Consider the following 18349-nt stretch of genomic DNA (forward strand, 5'->3'; position numbering starts at 1 on the left):
TGACGTGCGTCCCGGGGTCCACGCGGAGAACGAGTCGGGGTTTGCACCTGGTCAGATCACTCCTCCTGAGAACGTTCTTCTGGAGCCCGGGGGTCCCCAGCTGGGTTTAGAACACGGGCGGTCGGGGCCAGGGAGACGTACCTCTGTACCGCCTCGAGCCTGGTTCTGAGCAAGGTTCAACTCTCTCCCCTTTGGTCCCCAAGGGCTGAGACATTTCGGAGTAGAAGTCCAGGTGAAGAACAAAATTCAGGTTCTGGATACCAACGCGCGGGCCTCCCGGCTGACCGGCTGTGAGCGCACCCAGGTGGGCGGGCAGCCTGCCTTCGTGATCGCGACCCCTCATTAGCCAGCGTAATCGGACCATTTTATTGCTCAGAGGTGTGCGCGCGCGTGCGTTTCGGAGTGCCGTGGGGCAGGTTGTGTTTCCGAGGGGCATGGGACGGTTCCCAGAACTGGAATAACCCCCCTCTGCCCGCACTCGCTAGTACATCCCTGTTTTTCATCATTCGCATAGCACATGGTGGGTTTTATTTTTATTTACGTGCTTTATTAGTTGACATATAGCAGGTACTCTATGTGTGTTTATTGAGTGAATGAGTCAGAAATGGTGGTTAAACATAGCAAAGTAGCATGCTGTTAAGAAAATGAAGCAGGGTTTTGAAGTCCTGCAATGCCAAAGCCAGCTCCTAGCTTGGCTTCTTAGGGCAAATCCCTTATCCTGAGGCTCCGTTTTCTCAGCTGTGAAACTAAGATAATATATATCCTGTGGAATTAACGTAAGGATTGGTGGGGCACCTGGGTGGCTCAGTCAGCGAAGCATCTGCCTTCAGCTGGGGTCGTGATCTTAGGGTCCTGGGATCGCCCAGCCGAGCTCCTGCTTCTCCCTTTGCCTCCCCCCCTCCCCCGCCCATGCTCTCTCTCAAATAAATATTATCTTTAAAAAAAAATGTAAGGATTGTTAAGATAATGTGTTAAGAAATGGAAATAAGTGGGGCACCCGGCTGGTTCAGTTGTTAGAGCATGTGACTCGATCAACCAACGGGTGGTCCTGAGTTCAAGCCCCAAGGCTGGGGGTAGAGTTAAAAAAATAAAAATTAAAAAAACCAAAAACATGGATGGGAACTCCTGCACACTCAGTCCCACCTAAACCCAGGAAGCACCAACTCAACGCGGCCTTCTCCACAAGCTTCCTGTGATGGGCCTGGCGTCACCATACTCAAATTATTCTTCATTTCCTTATTAGTTTGCCAGCACAGTTAGCTCTTTCTACTTTGACAAGGGTTTTTATTTGTTTTATATTTTGTCATCTCAAAGTTTCATGACATCAGCCACCAGAATACACAAAATTAGGTTCTTCACTTTATACAGAAAGGAAAATAATAAACTCCATTAAAAGTTCACTTTGACCAAAGAGACAACCTCCTATGGAAAACCACACGCAGGAAGACCCAATGTACATATATATATATATAATGTATAGATATTTATAGAGATCTCATCTGAAAGAACACAGGAAAAAAAAAATCCAAGGTCTGCAGCGCTATCTACAGTAAGAGGGATTAATTCTACCAGCTTTTCAAACAGTCACATTTGATATTCAAAGGAAGCACGTGAGTGAATAGAACTGGGGACAGACTAACACTCCACCAGGCTCTAGAGCAGTCTAGTAATGGCTTAAGATTCTAGAAGGGGGTGATATGTGCCAAGGAAAGATGGATGCAGGTGTCCACGCAGCCTCAGAGCACCTCACACACAACTGTCCCCTCCGCAGCCCTGCAGTTTTCATTGCTCTCTCCCCTCATTTCAGGGTTTAGCAATTGATTTAGGCTCCAAGACCAGTGGCTCTGGTTTTGGGGCCAGGAGATTCTCCCTGATAGTGTGGGTGGGTGGGATGTGTATGGCACAGTCCTGGGCTTCAGGTGAAAGGAGGAGACCAGGGTGTGTGGAGAGCCTTTCTCCTCTGCCTGGCCCTTGTTCACTTCAGGAACCTTCACCTCCCACCCCAGGACCCAGCAAGCCCCAGCCCAAGCCACTCCAGCGGTCCTGAGATGGCAGTGGGGGCCTGCAAGAAGTCTCACTACCTTAGACCATTTCTCTCCAAATAAACTCTCTTCTTAGTGATGCCCACAGAAAACACTGGCATAGCTTGACCACGACCAGAAACAACACCATGTTTCTGGTGGCCTTGGACACACAGCTGCTGATTGGGTTGTCCTCCATGGAACTGGGAATCTCAGCCACCAGTGCCTCCAGCCACATCCTGGCTCCTGAAGGCAGACACCAGGAGGTTCTTGGGTGTGCCCAACCCTCACGGGCTATTCCAGCATTTAAGCTCAGCCCCCAAATCAGGTCCCAGTGGAGATAGAAGATCAGGCAACTTTCTACCACAGGGCCTTGGCTCAGACATGGGACAAGGCCAGGAGGTGGTGGAGTGTGTGGGCTGAGACAGTCTGCGGGGTTCCTGCCTCTTAGGTCCTCTGTGTTCTGTCTTCCTTGGGCAGAGAAACCCTGTTCAGTCCCTGCCTGCCTGGCCCTGTATCACCAGGCCAGCCCAGAGAGCACCAGGAAAACGGCTGCCTGGTAGGAGCGCCCCCTTGTGGCTACCGTTCAGATGATTGTCACATGTGCAAAAAGAAAGAGATGTGCTTGGTGGAGGAGATGGGGAGAAAACGGGCCTGGAGAGCTCCAGGGCTCCTGCCTCCTAGTGCTCCCCAATGCTGCCTCCTGGTTTGTCACCTCAGTACCTGAGCTGGACCTTGTGCCCCTGCTGTCCCAGCACACCACCTCAAAACCCCATCCCATCTTCAAATCTGCCCGCGCAAGGGGGGCATCCCATGCTTTCTTCAGTCTAGGAAATTATCCTGGATCCTGCCCAGAGGACTCGAACTCTCTCCTTAGCAAGTCCCCTTCCTCCCTGTACCCCGCCCTGACTGTGGGGAGTTGGAAGGGGGGGTCTAAGTCAGCCAAGTTAGCAAGGTGAGTGAGGTGGGGTGGGGAGGAGTGAGCCTCTCAAAACCATCCGGAGACTGTTCTGCAGCATCTAAGATGAACCCCCTCACCTTTTTAACAAAAGAGAAGTAAACCCATTTCCTCCCCTTGGCCTTCACAAAAATAAACTACAAGGAAAATGAGCCGGCGCGAGGATGGCAGTGGGACGTCGACGCGGGCGGGGGCAGGTGGGCGTCTCTGCCGGGCCACGGGCTTCAGCAGGACACCTCCATGGTGTGGTTGACCTGGCCCAGCCCCTCACTGCTCTCCGAGTGGGTGCAGGCCGGCGGGCGGCTGCCATCCCCCGAGCTGGCACTGGTGAGCGACGCGGTACGGGAGCGGGCGAGGCGGGTCATGCTGGCTGAGGGCACTGTGGACAGAGATGGGAGCGGGCGTGAGGGCGGGCAGGCAGGGCTGGGGGCCGGCAGGCGGGACAAGGACTGACGCAAGCGAAGCGGCCGGCAAGACCCGCTCTTCCAACGGCTCGGGGGCCCATCTCAAGCCGCGGCGCTGGTATCTACTCAGTCAAGCCGGGGGCATGCAGCACCAGCACCAGTGACTGAGCCCGAGAGGCGGGGGGCCGGGGGGCCCCGCAGAGGCCAGCAGGACCCATCTCACGACAGCTGGCCAGAGCTACGGCCGGAGCAGGGCGGTCTGACTGCGGACCCCTGAGCTGGTGCGGGGATGGGACAGGTTTCCAACGGTGCCTCCCTCGAGAGGATGATGGGACGGGGGAGCAGGACTACTTCTGTCAAGGAGGACAAGGCGTGGAGGCCACAGACTGCTTTAAACCCAGTTCCCGTCCGTATTCAGACTTTCACGAGCAAGACTCTCAGGGGGCGAACGCCACCTTCCCGAACGCAAGCGGCCACCCATCCAGCCCGGGCATGGCCGGACACCCTTGCTCCCAAGGCCAGGCCTGGGCTTTCTCTCTCTGAGGCTCTGGTTCCAACTGCCTGAGCTCGGAAAGCCACGCGGCCCATGGCACCCCAGAAGCCAGACTGCTCTCAACCCCGGCCACAACAGAGCCCGAACGTGGGACGCCGGCCCACTAGGCCCAGATCTGTGAAAAAGCAGGACTCTCTTGGGCTTTGGAGGCGAGCAGGACACAAGAAAGTTCCAAACCACAGCAAGACGAGGCCCAGCTGCAGCACCACACAGAGGAACGAGCGGGGGCGGGGGGGGTACTGGGGCAGGGGTCCATGCATCGGGAGGGGCCACGGGGCTACCTGCTCCTCCACTCAGCCTTCGGTCCTTCAAGTATGCAACTAAGAGAGAAGACAGAGCCAGAGGGACAGGGTGGGGTGCGGGAGACACAGGACACGGGTGAAGAGCATGATCCGGCGGGGCCAGGGTGTTGCGATGGGTCAGGGAGAGGAGACAACAGGCCAGGCACAGAGCGGGCTGGGGCCGGGCCAGAACCTCAGGAAGCCCACTCCTGCCCACCCCCCAAAGTAGTAGCCCTGACACCACTCTGGGAACACTCCTCTTGCCCCCGCTTCTCCAGCCTGGGCTGTGGCCCCCAGGGCCTCGTGGTGAGAGGGGTTGTGGCGCCCATGTCCTAGCAGCAGCTAGGGGGAAGGGGGAAGTCCTCCCCCTTCTTCTGGGCCTCAGTCTCCCCAGGTACAGACTGGGGGAGGCCTGCACAACCTCCTAAATCCTGCCCAGCTCTTGGGCTGCCTGGTGGTGGTTCTCCCGGGGCCCTGAGAACATGCCCCAGCCTAACAAGTGTCGCTCGTCTACCCATCTCACCAACGTTCAGTGGGCACCCCCGGGGCTCAGGCCCAGCCGCAGAGCTCCTGCTGTGTCCCACTGTTGGCCTGGGCCTCTCTCTGCCCTACTTCTCCGCAGAGAGGCCGGCAGGCCCCTGCGGGCCAGAGGCAGTTCCGCTCCTGGCTCGGCCTCAGCCTTCCCCGCGGGCCTGTCCTTCCCCAGGGGCACAAGCTCCAAAGGCTGAAGTCTGGGAGGAGACACCAATTCAGGGAGAGGAGTTCTGCTTCCGGCAGGAGAGCCAGGTAGATGGGGGAAAGGGGAGGCACCAAGGAGATAAGGTGCGCGTGTGCTTGCGCGCGGGCGTGAGTGTTGGAGGTGCTCACGAGCAGTCTGGGCATCTCATCCCTGCACCAGGCGGAGACAGGAGGAGGGTGGCCGTTGCCGCCCCACAGCCCCTATCACCTTGGGGTCTTCACCTATGCCGCCCCCAGGTTCAGCCGCCTTCAGCTCTCCCACGTGCCTTCCTCGGGCCCCAGCCTCCAAGGCCCCTCTGATGCCCCTGATACCGTCCAGCACCTGTGACAAAAGCCCTTTTCGGGTGCTGTACGTCTGGCAGAGGAGTGGGCGGTGTGTAGGACTCACCTTTAGGTAGGCTTTCTGGGCAGGACCCAGGCCCGGGCTCTGGTCCCCCAGGCCTGAAGAAGAGCCGACCGCCCCGACGTCGCCATGAACACAGTGTCCCAAAGCCTCCCCAAGGGCACAAGAGAGCCAGACACAGCCTGGGCTCATCTACTCACAACTCAGGTGGGGATGCCCTAGAGGGTGCCCAGTCACGGCGGGGAGCATGTGGTGGGTGGCACGGCATCTGGGCCCCACTCACGCAGACCTCATATGCCCGCAGGCTGCCCAGTGCCACCCGACACCGCACCCCAGCCCCACTTTGCCGCCTGCCCACCAGCCTCTGGGCCGGGGACGGGGGGAGGTTTACTTACTGTAGCCCATGCCTTGCAGGAAGTATTTGAAGGCCTCACTCAGCTTCCCTGGCTGCAGGACAGAGGGACAGTCACATGCTTTGACTGGCTGCCTGGGATTGGGGGGAAGGGAGGCATCCCCCACCTGGGCTAGATAAGGGAGGGAGGGCCAGGAGTCTCACCTGTGTGACCTGGGGGAGCCCCCCGGAATCTGCCATCTGCAGGGAAGAGAGGGGGGTGAGCTGAGCAGGGGCCACCCCACACCTTGCCCAGGCCTCCTATACCTAAACAGGTTGCCCTGAGCAGACACACTGTCTTGCTCCCACCCCGATGGGACCCCGGGCACGCCCCTCCCTGAGGCTGGGCCCTTGGCTGGGGAGGAAGGCCTCACCTTCAGGAAGGTCGTGGTGGTGGGATCCAGTTTGGAGTTGCACTCCACCTAGGGACAAGGTCAGCAGGGTAAGGCAGCCCCAGCCCCTGGGGGATCAGGGGAGTCCCCTACCCCCGTTGTTAAGGCAGGTTCGAGTCCCAGAGCTGAGGGAGGGCATGCAGGCTGCCTTCTGAAAGTCCAAGCCCCTGTGGATCAGGAAGCAGGCCCCCCACCCACCCCGAGGGACCGGAGACGCTGGGACTCCCCTCGCAAGTGCTGGCAGGGCAGGAATGGGGCAGGGGCTGGGCCATGTCCTTACAGGGAGCCAGGGCCACCTCGATGGGAGTGGCTGGGAAAGTGCCAGGACCCGCAGGGGTCAGGGGGCAGAGGTGAGGGAGGGTCAAGGATCGGCAGGAGACGGAGGCCTCTGCCTGGGTCCAGATGGTCGGTGTGGCCCACACCCCGTTCCTCCGAGCCCTCAGGCAAGGGAAAGTGTCCCGGGCACACTCGGGGGTGGCCCTGGGTACTCCTGGACCCTAGGCCTCTGTGCTAACGGGGACATGAAGCCTCGGGCTGCCTGCTTCCAGAGTTCCAGTGGGAAAGGTGACCATCCCCAAAGGCAACGGGTGCAACGGCTAGTCCAAGGATGCACTGCTTGGGGATTACTTCATAGTGAATGAAGCAAGCTGTAGAGAAGAGAGCTCCGTCTCTGGGCCTGAGGTGGGTAGCGACTGAGGTGGGGCTGCCCTGCTGGGAGGGAGGGAGGGAGTGACGGCAGGCCGTCTGGCCCCAACTCCCTCCAGTCTCCACGCCTCCCTCACTTGAAGGCTGGGGCTGTGCCTGGTGGCGATGCAGAGCAAGATCGTGGGGAGGTGGGCTGAGAAGTCCAACATCCAGGTCCTGGCCCTACTGGCCAGAGGGCAATGATGCCCTAACCCCCCCTCCCCCCGTCAGGGCAGAGTCCCTCACTCACCACCCCATCCTCGGCGGGTGCGTTGTCCCCAACCACCAGCATCACCGGGCAGCTGTAGACACAGAGGAAAAGAGCTGTCTGTCTGGCCCGGGGGTGGGTGGGGGGGAGGGGGGCAGGCAGGGGCAGGCCGCGGGGGGCGGCGCACTCACCGGAGCGTCTTGGCATTGGGCACTGTTCCGGGCCGGTTAATGTCCAGGTCTCTGCGGCTGCAGGGAGAGGCAGAGGTAGAGGTGGGCATCTCAGGACTGGATCCCGGGGGGTCATGTGCCTCAGGGCCCTACCCCAGCCTCCCACAATGGCAATTACGGCCCGATGTCCCAGTCTGGGCCCACAGTTGGGGCTTAGGGTTATTGAGTTGTCTCAGCTATGGAAAAGGCCTCCCAGATCCCAGCCGGTGAACAGGGAGACAGGGATACGCCCTGCACACACAGAGGGTCTTCAGGCCTCCCCTCATGTAGAACTTCTCAGACCCCACAATTCATGTCAGGTGGGCCCTCAAATAGCTCTCACCTACACCTGTGTGTGGGGTTCCAGGCTCAGAGAGGGAGGCAGGCCCTGGTCCTCTCATCCTCCATTCTACCCCCAGCACCACGCACACAGCAGGTGCTTAATGTTTGTAGGAGAAAGGGAGGAGGGAGGCCAGTGGGCTCCAGGGAGCACAGCTTGAAAACCATGGGCTTCGTCCAGCCTCCTCTCCATCTACAGATGTCAGCCTGAGGTCCAGGCTGTGGGGGTCAGGGATGTTGCCCACATCCCACACCGCTCCTGGCTGGACCGTGATGCCCCAGGGGAGGAGGCGTGGAAGAGCCCAAGAACCAGAGTCCGCAGCCCTGCTCCCCCTCTGCCCTTCAGTGGGAGTGACCCTGAGCAAGCAGGAACTCTTCTCAGAGATACACCAAGCGGCCCATCTGCAAACCGGGGAGCGCATATGTCCAGCCTGCCTCCTTCTATGAACCCTGACGGAACGAGCTCTCTGTGCTGCAGAGGTGAGCCCCACGCCGCGCGCACCTGTTGTACATGTTCCAGAAGAGCTGCAGGTTGGCCTGGTTCACCACGTTCCCGATCTGCTGCCGGTAGCTCTGCACCAGCTCTGTGTTGTTCACTAGCTCCTCCTGGGCCCGGGGGGGGAGGGGGGGGGGGACACAGACGGGGGAGGTGCGCGGAGGGGAGCGGACAGACAGACGGGGGTGGGGTCTCCGAGGGGGCATGCAGGTAGCACAGCCCAGCAGCCCTCGTCCCATTCCCAGCCTGGGTGGGGGGCGTGGCGGCGGGGCCTCATGAAGTGAGGGGAGGGCTCCACCCAGCTCTGGGAGGAGGCCCCCCACATCTGTCTCAGCCCAACAGAGTGAGACAGGTCAGATGCCACGTAACGCCAACCCAGACCTCCTCCTCCTGCCTGGCTGCGAGGGGGTACAAGTCCTGGGCTCCCCGGAGAGTGGGCGGAGCCCGGCCCTCTAGAGGCTCCCAAGACCCCCAGGTCAGCCACCGGCGCTGCTCCCACGTGGGCCCCGCCCCCTTACCTGGCTGAAGAGGTGGGACAGCACCGTGTCAGGTAAAGTGCTGGTGAGGCCGGAGAGCTGTGGGCCGGGCCGGAGGCCAGCGTGAGTGCCGCCCCTCACCCTCACGCCCCCGCACCAGCACCCCCAGCACCCCCAGCACCCCCATCCAAGTGGACCACGCTCACCTTGGTGGCCGCCCAGTCGATCCAGCCTTTGCCATTGGGGTCAATGTTCATCAGCACCAGCCCCTCCACCAGGTCGGGGAAGATGAGCTGCGGGGCGAGGGAGACAGGGCTCGGGAGGCGGGAGGGCGTGGGGGGAGCCCCCCACCCCGCCTTCCCGCCGAGAACTCGGGCTGTCGGGCCGGCCCTGCCTATCTCACAGGTGGCTGGGAGGGTCCGAGGAGAAGGACACGCTCTGCAAGGGCTTCAGGGAGCCGCGGACGACTCCAGCAGCCACAGCTGGACACCTGCCTGGGCTCCCCGTCCAGCAGCCCCTGCTCGCCCTCCTCCCCGCCTGGGAGAACCTTGGGCGGTTCTCGGACTGATTTCGAATCTAGGCCTCTAGTGCTGTTTTCCGCGGAGATGCTGCTGTAAAACTGAGGAGTAAACATCTTCAGGGAAACATTTTGCTTCTTTGTTTTCATAGAGACCTTTCCAGAGCCTGTGTTGTGTTCGACGGCAAAAGAGATTCAAATGATTTCTTCAGGGGAAAACGGTATAATCTACACAGGACACAGCCATCCTGTCAGGTTTTTCTGGGGGGACAGGGGATGATCAGCAGCTAACGAGTGGTTAAGTGCTGAAATCCACGCTGCAGTTCGGAATGCTTGACCTTTTCTTTCGGAAAAAAATATTTTAAAGAAAAAAAAGGAAATATTTTGAATCCGGAAAATTAAACTTTTGTCTTCAGAGATGGAAAGCTTGTGGGCTCCTACCCAACGTGAGGTTTCTGAAATGCAACTTTTTTTAAACCTTCCAAACTTAACATAAGTGTAACTTTTGGTTAAGAAATGACTCATGTTTAAATATTACCCTGATCAGTGTATAAGTGACTAGGAGAATCCTTACTTAGCGGGTAGAGCAATTCGTTGTAGAGTTTGTTGCTCACAGAAACGTGGGCTTTGGCTAATGGCTAAGCAAGTTATCGTTTATAGTCTTTTGAGGAAATGTATGGAAAAAGTAACTTTTTTTTTTTTTTTAATTTCCTTGGGTGAAAAAAAAGCAAAGGGATTTTCTAAGTGAAGAGCAAGTTGGGAGGAGGGGAAGGAGCAGGAAGAGCGAGCAAATGTTCCTGTGGCTGAAGGGAGCCGTGGGCCCCGGGAGGGGGTGGGAGGAGGGAGACTCACTGCAAACTTGGCCAGCACATAAGCTCCGGCTCCCACTCCGATGCCAATCACGTACTTGAACCTGGTGGAAAGCATGGCCGGTCACTCCAGGGCCAGGGCAGGCACTTCCCACGACCGCCTTCAGCTGGTGCCTGCTGGTTCTGCAGTGGCAGGGGGGGCGGGCTGGGGGGACCCTCCGGCCCCCAGCCCAGGGACAGAGTCTGGGTGGAGACTCACCCGAAGTGCTGCACCACACTGGGGAGCATGGCGGCTAGCTGCTCCATGGAGGGGAACTGGTACCTGCAGGCAGAGGAGGAGGTCAGGGCCAGGTGCAGCCTGGGCCACAGAGCTGGGGAAATCTGGACGGGGGGGGGCTCCCCGGTACCTACCCCTGGGGAAACTGCGACGCCCCCACCTGCTGACCGGGGGCGTCCACGTGGCACACCACGAAGTGCTTGGTGATCTCCTGCATGTCCTCGAAGTTGAAGAAGGTGTTAAAGCACAGCTTGTCTGCAAAGACACACGTGTCAGCTGTGTCTCAGCCAAGGGTGGGGAGGCCTGCGGGCCTGACGGGGAGGGCAGGGTGGGCGTGATCAGCCTCATGGGCCAGCAGGGACCCGGAGGCCCAAACGGCTGCGGTCACAGGCCTGAGCATGAGTGGGGATCTGGGGGCCCTGTGGGGAAGGAGGGGAGGCCGAAGCAGGCAGGATGGGGCCGGGCGGCACTTACGATTGAGGCCCACGTCATGGTAGGTAAGGATGGCAGGGCGGTTCCCTTTGGGGGAGCCCCGGATCACGACGTGCAGCAGGCCGTAAGGTGTCTCAATGTCATGTTCCTGGAGGGGCGATAGCACGGGACGCTCTGGGCAGCCCTCGCTCCCGGCTGTGGGGCAGCCTGAGGGCTGCTGGGCCTGTGGTGGGGCCCCTACCTCCCAGCAGGGGGGCATCTTATTCACACCTCCCCCCAGCAGCACCCCCCGGGAGAGCAGACCAGATGGAGCACCCCTTCCCAAAGGTGTCTGGCGCCGGGCACCGTGCGCTGGCATGCACAGGGAAGTCCGCTAACTGCCCAGGCCCTGCCGCTCTCAGCCCTGCAGGGTCCAGTGAAGCCCATTCTCTCTGAGTCACTGCAGCCCCTCCAGGACAGTGTGGTCACCCCAGCCTGAGTCCTGCCCTCGCCCTGTTCCTCCACTCAGAACCTTCAGGGCTGCTTTGCAGCCCGGCCTGGAATTTGCAGTCCCCACCCCCATGTCAGCCAAGCCCAGCCTCCAGCCCCCACGCCCGCCCCTGGTCCCCACCTCCACACTCTTGCTCCTGTAGTTCTTTCCACCTTGAATGCCCCTCCCCGGGACCCCCAAGGCCTCCCTTCAGGCAGGGCATGGTTGGACCCCCACCCCCACCCCAAAGGCCTTCTGCAGTGACCACTCTGGAATCCTCCTGAGTTCACGCCCCTGGTTTTGTGGCCTGGGGCTGCTAGTCCTTCGAGAACAGGCGCTAGATGCTCTAGGAAGAGGCCAATGTGCTCAGGCATCCCTGAGCCTTGGGAAGGTGCCCTGGGGGCAGGTCCCTCTGCAAACTAGTCACTTTGGGCCACTCGATGGACAGACTCCAAGAGGGTCAGTCAGAGCTGAATTAACAGTCTTGCCCTGCACCACAGGGAATGCTGTGAGTTGGCTGTGTGAGTGGCAGATGGGGCTAAGGTCAAGGGCAGGACATGACTGACCGCCCCCCCCCCCCCGGCCCAAATGTGTGCCAAGTGCCAAGCATGTCATGCATGCATTTCCCCCCCCTTTGCTCATGGAGGACACTTAGGTTCAGACAGAACCCAAGTTCCTGCTCCTGACAGAAGAGGGGGGACTCTGGAAGCAGGAGACAGCTTCCTGGGGTCTGGTCTTCTTGGGTCAGGGCTCAGAGGAGTACTGTTCAGGCCCGTGTCTCCAGCGGGGAATGACAAGGTGGCGTCAACACCACAGCCAAAGGCCACACCCTGGGAGCCACAATTCTGCTGTGAGGCCCTGTTAGGTAAACCTGATGTCCTCCAAGTGGGCCCAAGGCCACGCCAGCCTCCCCACATCTCAGGCCTGTCCTCCCTCAGGGCCATCAAAACAAGGAACACTTCCTCCTCACTGACGGCTGACCAGCCACTTTCCCTGTGTCTCGTTTTCTTCTCACAGGAATCCAAGCTCCAAAGGAGCAAACTGAGGTTGGGAAAGGAGAAATGACTTGCCCAAGGTCAAATCCAGAGAGGGCTAAACAGGCCTTGCCAGCCTCAGAGGCCAGGGATGTGTCCTGAAGGCTCCACCCCACAGATTTCCAAGCAGGCAGCTCTCCACAGCTGGGGGGGCCATGCGGCATCCTCCACCAGCCCCCACACTACTCTCGGCTCTGGAGGGCAGGGGCTGGGGGGCAGGAGGGGCGCCCATTGCACAAGAGCTGCCATGCGCTTCCCGCGGCGTGAAGGGCGGTTCTCGGCAGGGCTCAGCGCTAGCCCCGCCGGTGCGAGTCAGGGCCCAGGGCGGCAGTCTTCGACCCACACACCTCCACCACCGTGGCTGTGCGTGTGTGTGTGGGGGGGGTCTACCCCCTCCTAGCCCATCAGCAGCCCCTGGGCCGCGGGACTCAGGCACAGTGCTCGCCGTCCCCCCGCGCCCCCAAAGGCTCCGCTGCCCGCGGCGGGATGGGCTGTTGAGGGCAATGGCCCAGTTGCTGGTCCCGCGCGGCCCAATGACTTGGCTGCACCGCCTCCCCCACCCACCCAGGAGCTCTGACCCAGCTCAGCCAGATAGGAGCCAGTGTCCCCGGCCCTCGGGGTGCAGCACAAGAGGGGCGACCCAAGGGCCGCAGGCCGAAGCACTCTGAGCCCCCAGCCCCCAGGACCGAGCGCTCCCATTGGCTCCTGGTGACGTCAGAGCCCCAGCCTCCAGGTGGGCGCCGGCACTGCCGCAGCGAGGGAGGGGGCTCGGACGTCCTCCCTCGGCCGGTCGGTCTCCCCTCGCCCATGACCTTGAGAGTTGGGGCGGGGGGGCGCTCCCAGCTGGGTTGCAGCGTGCGGGAGGGGGTGAGGGGTGGAGGGGGCCGGCTAGTACCATTCATTCCATCAACCACATCAGCAATTCGGCTGACCGGGACTGCACCCGGGCTAGGCGCTGACGTCGCTGCCGGGGTACGGGGTGGCCCGGGGGGTCTGTGCCCCGACAGGGCAGGCCAGGCGTGGGGGTGGAGGAGGACACGTGCCCCTGCTGCTCCCTCTTTGAGGAAGAACAGCACCCCTGGGCACCGCTGCCCGGGCCCGACCCCCCGCAGGATCAGGGCTACAGCGTTGCCTTTCCCCACCCACTAAATAAGACGCTGAGACGCCCTCCTCGTCCCCTCCCCTGCAGGGACCTCAGCCTGAAGGGCGGGTGAGCATCCCGCCCAGACCTCCCCGCCTCAGCCGGACTAGCACTGCAGCTCCCTGGGGACCGCGGCGGGGCTGCGAGCATCTCCTAAGGAAGGAAGCGGCTGTCCTTCCGTTCTCGCTCCGGTGCAGCCGCCCGAACGACCAGGACAACCCTCGCAGGGTCAGGAAGGTAGACGGCCCGACACGTGCAGGGAACGGAGCCCCCCCAGGGCTGAGGTGGTCACAGGCGCGCGGCCGACGCCAGCCGGGCACTTGCCAGGCCAAGGGCACACTGTAAGTGGGAGGCCACCCAGGCTTGCAGACGGGTCATGCAGCGCGTTCCACTTTCTGCAGATCTCATCCCTTCCCCACAGGCCCTGACTAGCGGCTAAGCCCCAGCCGCTGCTGCAGGCCAGCGGCACCAGGGACACAAGGACACAGGGACGCACAAGGTGAGGCGACCGAAAGCAGCTCCGCCACCAGAGGCAGAGGGCTGTCCCTTCCTCCCTGCCCACCTGGCCGCCCCCAGAGCCCTCACTCACCCCATCCCAGCACTCCGGCATCTTGCCCAGCGAGAAGACGATCCGCCTCTACCAGGCAGGGCAAACAAAGGCCTGAGTCACCAGGGTCCGGGGGGGTGGGCAGCGCGAGGGGGAGACGGCGGCGCTGTGATGGGGCGCCGCTCCCGGGCCACTTATATGCGGAGCCCGGTGGCCCGGCCGGCCCCGCCTCCCCGCGGGGTTTCTGCGCAGCCACTCGCTCTCCCCGAGCCCCCGCTTCCAGATTGGCGGGTGGGAGGCGAACCTGGCTCTCATTGGCTTCTGAGGTCCCCCCGCCCCCCACTCCCCACCCCCGGCAACACAGCATCCTTGCTGGTCCCCAGGCCCTGCATCCCGGCCGCCCCAGCACACAGGCACCGCCCCCACCCCCCACCCCGACAGCCGCAGCTGCACGCGGGGCCTGGGAAGCCGAGACAAGAAGCTCCCCATGCGGGTGTGACCTGTGTCAGGTACGCAGGGGCCGCTCACGGACACGCACACCGGCTCGCCCCAGACGGGCTCAGCCCTTGACCCCCTCCCTGGGAAGCAGGGAGGGCCTGAGAGGGCCCGAAGCCCAGCCTCCACCTTAGGAAGGTCTGGATCACGTAACCTTGAAGGGATGGGGGAGTGACTGTCTGGGGCAACCTTCTGTCCTGACCCTGTTCCAGGGACTGCTCCTTCTCCACTCTCCAGGGCCTCCACTGGGGCAGCCCCCACTCCACCCACAGGCATGCCCGGAGCCTGCCCACGGCGCTAAAATGGGGGCTCTGGTGGCAGGGGGCCTGGGCCGAAGGCAGGGCCAGCGGTACCGTGGGGCACACACACCAGCTGTGCCCTCCCCACCCCCATCCTACAGCAAGCACCGGAGGTCACCAAGGCAGAGGAGGAACGGGAGTCAGCCTGCCCACCTCCTGCAGACCCCCGCCCCCCCAGCTCTCTGTCCTGGGACCAGCCAGTGTGGGGGGCAGGATGCACGGGCCACCGCAGGCCCCATGCCGTCCTCCTGAACAGCAAGGACTTGTGCGGGGAGATGGCTAGAGACCCACAGGCAGAGTAAACTGGGGAGGAGGAGGCAGAGGAGAGGAGAGGAGAGGAAATAGGTCAGGGAGGGGAGCCCAGGAGGGAGTCCAAGGATTGAGGGAAGCAGGAGCAACTCAGGAGGGTGCTGGGCGCCTGTGTCCCCATTCTGTCTCTTCCAGGAAGGAACGTGCCACTCGGGCCCCCCTGTCCCCCCAGCCCTGCACGCTGGCTGGCAGCCCTGGGGGGAGGGGGTCACCACCCCATCTCCGGGTGCCCAGGGACCTGGTCAACACCTGCCATGTGTGCTATTCCCAGCCACGTCCTCCGCCTGGGGGGCACCGACAACTTGCCCTGCCCCCTCTGTGACCTCTGGCTCTGGGGGCCCAGCACTCTGTGCTCCCCTGCAGCCAGGGTGCAGAACGGGGGGTCCCCCTGCCCCTCACGACTGGCCATGCTCCCTGTTGCCCACAGCCACTTTGGTACAGCCCGGCTCCTGCCCTGTGCACTTACTCCTCCTACCTGCTCCCCAAAGGGGGCAGGGGCTGTCCTCCCACTCTTCCCGCCGCGAACCCCCTGCTCTTCCACGGTCACCATCCAACCTTGTGCTCAGTCCAACCTCTGACCTCTGAGGGGCTCTGAGGGGAGAAGCTAACCCTGGACACTGCCCACTCCCAGCCACGGCCCCCATTTCTGCTCAGCTCACTCCTTCAAATCCACAGACCCGAGTTCAAGTCCCTGCCCCCCCCCCCCCCCCCCACTGGCCCAGCAACCCCGGGTAAGGCTTTGTAATTTCTCTGGCCCTCAGCCTCCTCAACCGTACACAGCAGTGGGGCCTTCCTGAGAGTTGCTATGAAGACAAGACAGACCTCCGTGACGGAGCTCCAGACCCGACCTCAAGGCTGCCCAGGCCCTGACGGGAGAAACGGGGCAGTCTGTGCGTCTCTCCACACTGTTGCTCCCTTCCCTGGATTGTGGCCAGACGAGGCAGGCTCAGGTCCTGCCGGCCAAACCGTGGGCCCAGTCCCATCTCTGCCACTTCTCCGCTGTGTGACCCTGGGCAAGTCAGTCAACCTCTCTGGGCCTCCACATCTGTAAATGGGAGGACAGCTGCGTCATCGGCGTAGGTAGCTGCAAGGGTAACACAGAGGCCTCACACCTCTGGAAAAGGATGAGAAAACTAAAGCACAGAGAAGTGACTGTCCCTCTCAGCTAGTAAACACGGAGCTTACCAGCGCCTTAGCACGCTGGGCCTGAGGGCACATTATCAAGAGGAACAAATGCTTATTAGCTTATCTGCCACTTGCCAGCCTCTTTCAAATGCCTTCCACACGTTACCTTATTTTATCCTCCTAACATCCACTTTACAGGCGAGGAAAATGAAGCACAGAGAGGTTCTGTCACCTGCCCAACATCACACAGGACCAGGAACCACACACAGGCCACCTGCCCCTGACTCCACGCTTGGGTGCCCACAGTCACAGGGAGCTCGGGATCTGAGGGCTGGGCCTTGGGCATCACTCCCAACCCTACAAACACCCGGGGAGGTGCGAGCTCTCTGTCCTCACTGTACAAATAAGGTAGTGACGTGTGCTGGTGGTCACGTGGCCCACAAGTGGCAGGGACGGGCCCTAGACCCAGGTCTGTCGGGCTCTTGTTTGTCTTGCCTCCCCGACTGGCTGGGTCCACTGAGGCAAGGAAGGAAAGGGGAGAAAATCCCTGCCAGGCCTTGGCCCAGGTAAGGGTCATGCATCCTCTCAGCTGCTTTTCTAGAGAAAAAAAAAAAAAAGGGCAGCAGCCTCTGGGAGGCGTAAGAGGAGGAGAGGGGCAGGTGCCTTGTAATACGTGCTGCCCTTCCCCAAAGGGTCTCGCCCCAACCCTGGGCTGGGCCTGACCCACAGGCCCAGGGGCAAAGGACCCCACGACTCCCCTCGCCCCTTTCATCCCCCCAGATGTGTTCTGGGGGCCTGGCAGTCGGCACCATTGGTCTGGTGGGTCCCACCTGGTGTCAGGCAGGGGCTGGCTGCTCTGGGATTTTATTTCTCCAGCCCCCTCCTGGGGCAAAGGGGCCGTCTGTCCATACGTTCCTGTCCTCCTTTGAGCTGCGAGGACGAGAAGGCCCCCTTGAGGGGCCCGCACTGATCCCTAGTTGGGCCTGGGCCATCTCCCGGGCACGTCCCTCCTCTCCCTCCTCCTGGGCTCCTGTTTGTTCCCCAGGCCCCGTGGTGTCCTCAGCTCCAGAGCCCTCTGTGTTTGGAACCGGTGCTCCCAGGGGAGCGGGGTACATGCACACGAGCTACTCCAAAGCCTCCTCCGGTCACCTTGAAGGGACACGTGACCCGGGGCCTGATGCACAGGCCTGGGATCCGGGTCCCTGCCGCAGCCTGCAGGCCACCCCCCCTCTCGCATCTCGCTCCCCTGGCATCCAGACCCAGAGGTTGGGGCGGTCATGGGGCTCTGCCGGGACGGAACCAGATCAAATGGAAGGCAGGCCCAGGCGGGGCATTCCAGCTAGCCAGGAGGAAGGCCCTAGAAGGGTCTGCTTTTGTTCAGCAGCTTTTGATGGCCAGCAAGGCTCTGGAACCCCGCCGAGGTTCCCCACTGTGTCTGCCCTCAGATGTTTTCTGAGGCCCGCATGTAAAGGGCCACAATGGGGCTCAGAGGGAAGAAGTGGCTGGTCAAGTGAGCGAACTCACCAGGGCAGAGGAATAAACACAAAGAACAAGTTCGATTTTCACAGGGAACCTGGCATCAAACTAAAGAGGACACAGTTGTCCCGGTGACAGTTTCCGTGGAAACGGGAGCTATTTCAGAGCGCCAACCTCACTGGAGATTTTCCTCATTGGAGGAAAGTGCTGATTCAGATGACAGCATCCCAGCTCCATCTTCGCTTCCCCCAGGCCTCACCCCTGCTTCAGTCCCATTCAGGGAAGCAGCGCATGTCTCCACTGAGCAGGGGGCAGGGAAAGCTGCGCTGAATGGGGCGGGGGGAGGGGGGGTCCTGGAGGCTGCGAGGTGCCTGCACAGAAGGGTCGTGACCCTCCTCTGGGATGAGGCTGGGCAAGGGCAGGGGCTGGGACAAGGTCAGGGGCAGGGGGCTGGCAGTCCCCTACCTTGGGGGGTTGAGCTGAGACCTACCTTCCAGTCTGTGTCCACGGCCAAGAGGAAGGTGTCAGAGTTCTCCTGCGGGAAGGCAAACAGAGGGGCAGCATGTTAGGCCCTGGCCGGCCCAGGGGGCTCCGGGGGGCTCAGCCTGGAGCAGACTCACTTGCTGTGCTCCCCAATCCATCTTAATATTAACAAAGGCGACCCAGGGCTTCCCAGGCAGTGGGTTAGTTAGGTGCCTGATGGATAAGCCTACAAGTAGTTACTCGTATCAATCTTACCTAAAATTTAAAATGGAAGATGTCCATCTTACAGGTGGGAAGGGTGAGGCTTAGAGAGGCTGAGTCCCATGGCTAGAAAGTGGTGGGATCTCTGAAGCCAAATCCTTCCCGTGGGTTACTTTGCCCTGCCGACAGACACACACGCGCTCTCTCTCTCTCTCTCTCAAGGTCAGGCCGCTGGGGCACCC

General features: G+C 61.3%; 1 protein-coding gene across 10 annotated transcripts in view; it reads right to left on the reverse strand.

Annotated features, from left to right (window-relative positions):
• Positions 1–1263: 1263 nt before the first annotated feature.
• NDRG4 (NDRG family member 4) overlaps positions 1264–18349 on the reverse strand; it is a 37411-nt gene continuing 20325 nt past the window's right edge. For 4 of the 10 annotated variants that reach the window (XM_064580645.1, XM_064580646.1, XM_064580642.1 and 1 more), the window contains 15 exons: positions 17914–17958; positions 10571–10676; positions 10231–10351; positions 10079–10141; positions 9863–9923; positions 8700–8786; positions 8536–8592; positions 8024–8127; positions 7165–7221; positions 7016–7067; positions 6064–6111; positions 5855–5890; positions 5694–5745; positions 4218–4256; positions 1264–3358 (listed from right to left, as the gene is read on the reverse strand). In XM_064580645.1, the coding sequence (XP_064436715.1) occupies positions 3204–3358; positions 4218–4256; positions 5694–5745; positions 5855–5890; positions 6064–6111; positions 7016–7067; positions 7165–7221; positions 8024–8127; positions 8536–8592; positions 8700–8786; positions 9863–9923; positions 10079–10141; positions 10231–10351; positions 10571–10676; positions 17914–17958 (1083 nt within the window). In that variant the 3' untranslated portion in view covers positions 1264–3203. Of the gene's footprint in view, positions 3359–4217; positions 4257–5693; positions 5746–5854; positions 5891–6063; positions 6112–7015; positions 7068–7164; positions 7222–8023; positions 8128–8535; positions 8593–8699; positions 8787–9862; positions 9924–10078; positions 10142–10230; positions 10352–10570; positions 10677–13761; positions 14001–17913; positions 17959–18349 lie in introns of those variants that run through there. The other 6 variants (XM_064580649.1, XM_064580644.1, XM_064580643.1 and 3 more) reach the window with 6 other exon arrangements.

The sequence above is a fragment of the Mirounga angustirostris genome, unplaced genomic scaffold, assembly GCF_029215605.1.
Source record: "Mirounga angustirostris isolate CCGP_5_RB_7025 unplaced genomic scaffold, mMirAng1.0.hap1 SCAF_16, whole genome shotgun sequence".
Classification (NCBI taxonomy): Eukaryota; Metazoa; Chordata; class Mammalia; order Carnivora; family Phocidae; genus Mirounga; species Mirounga angustirostris.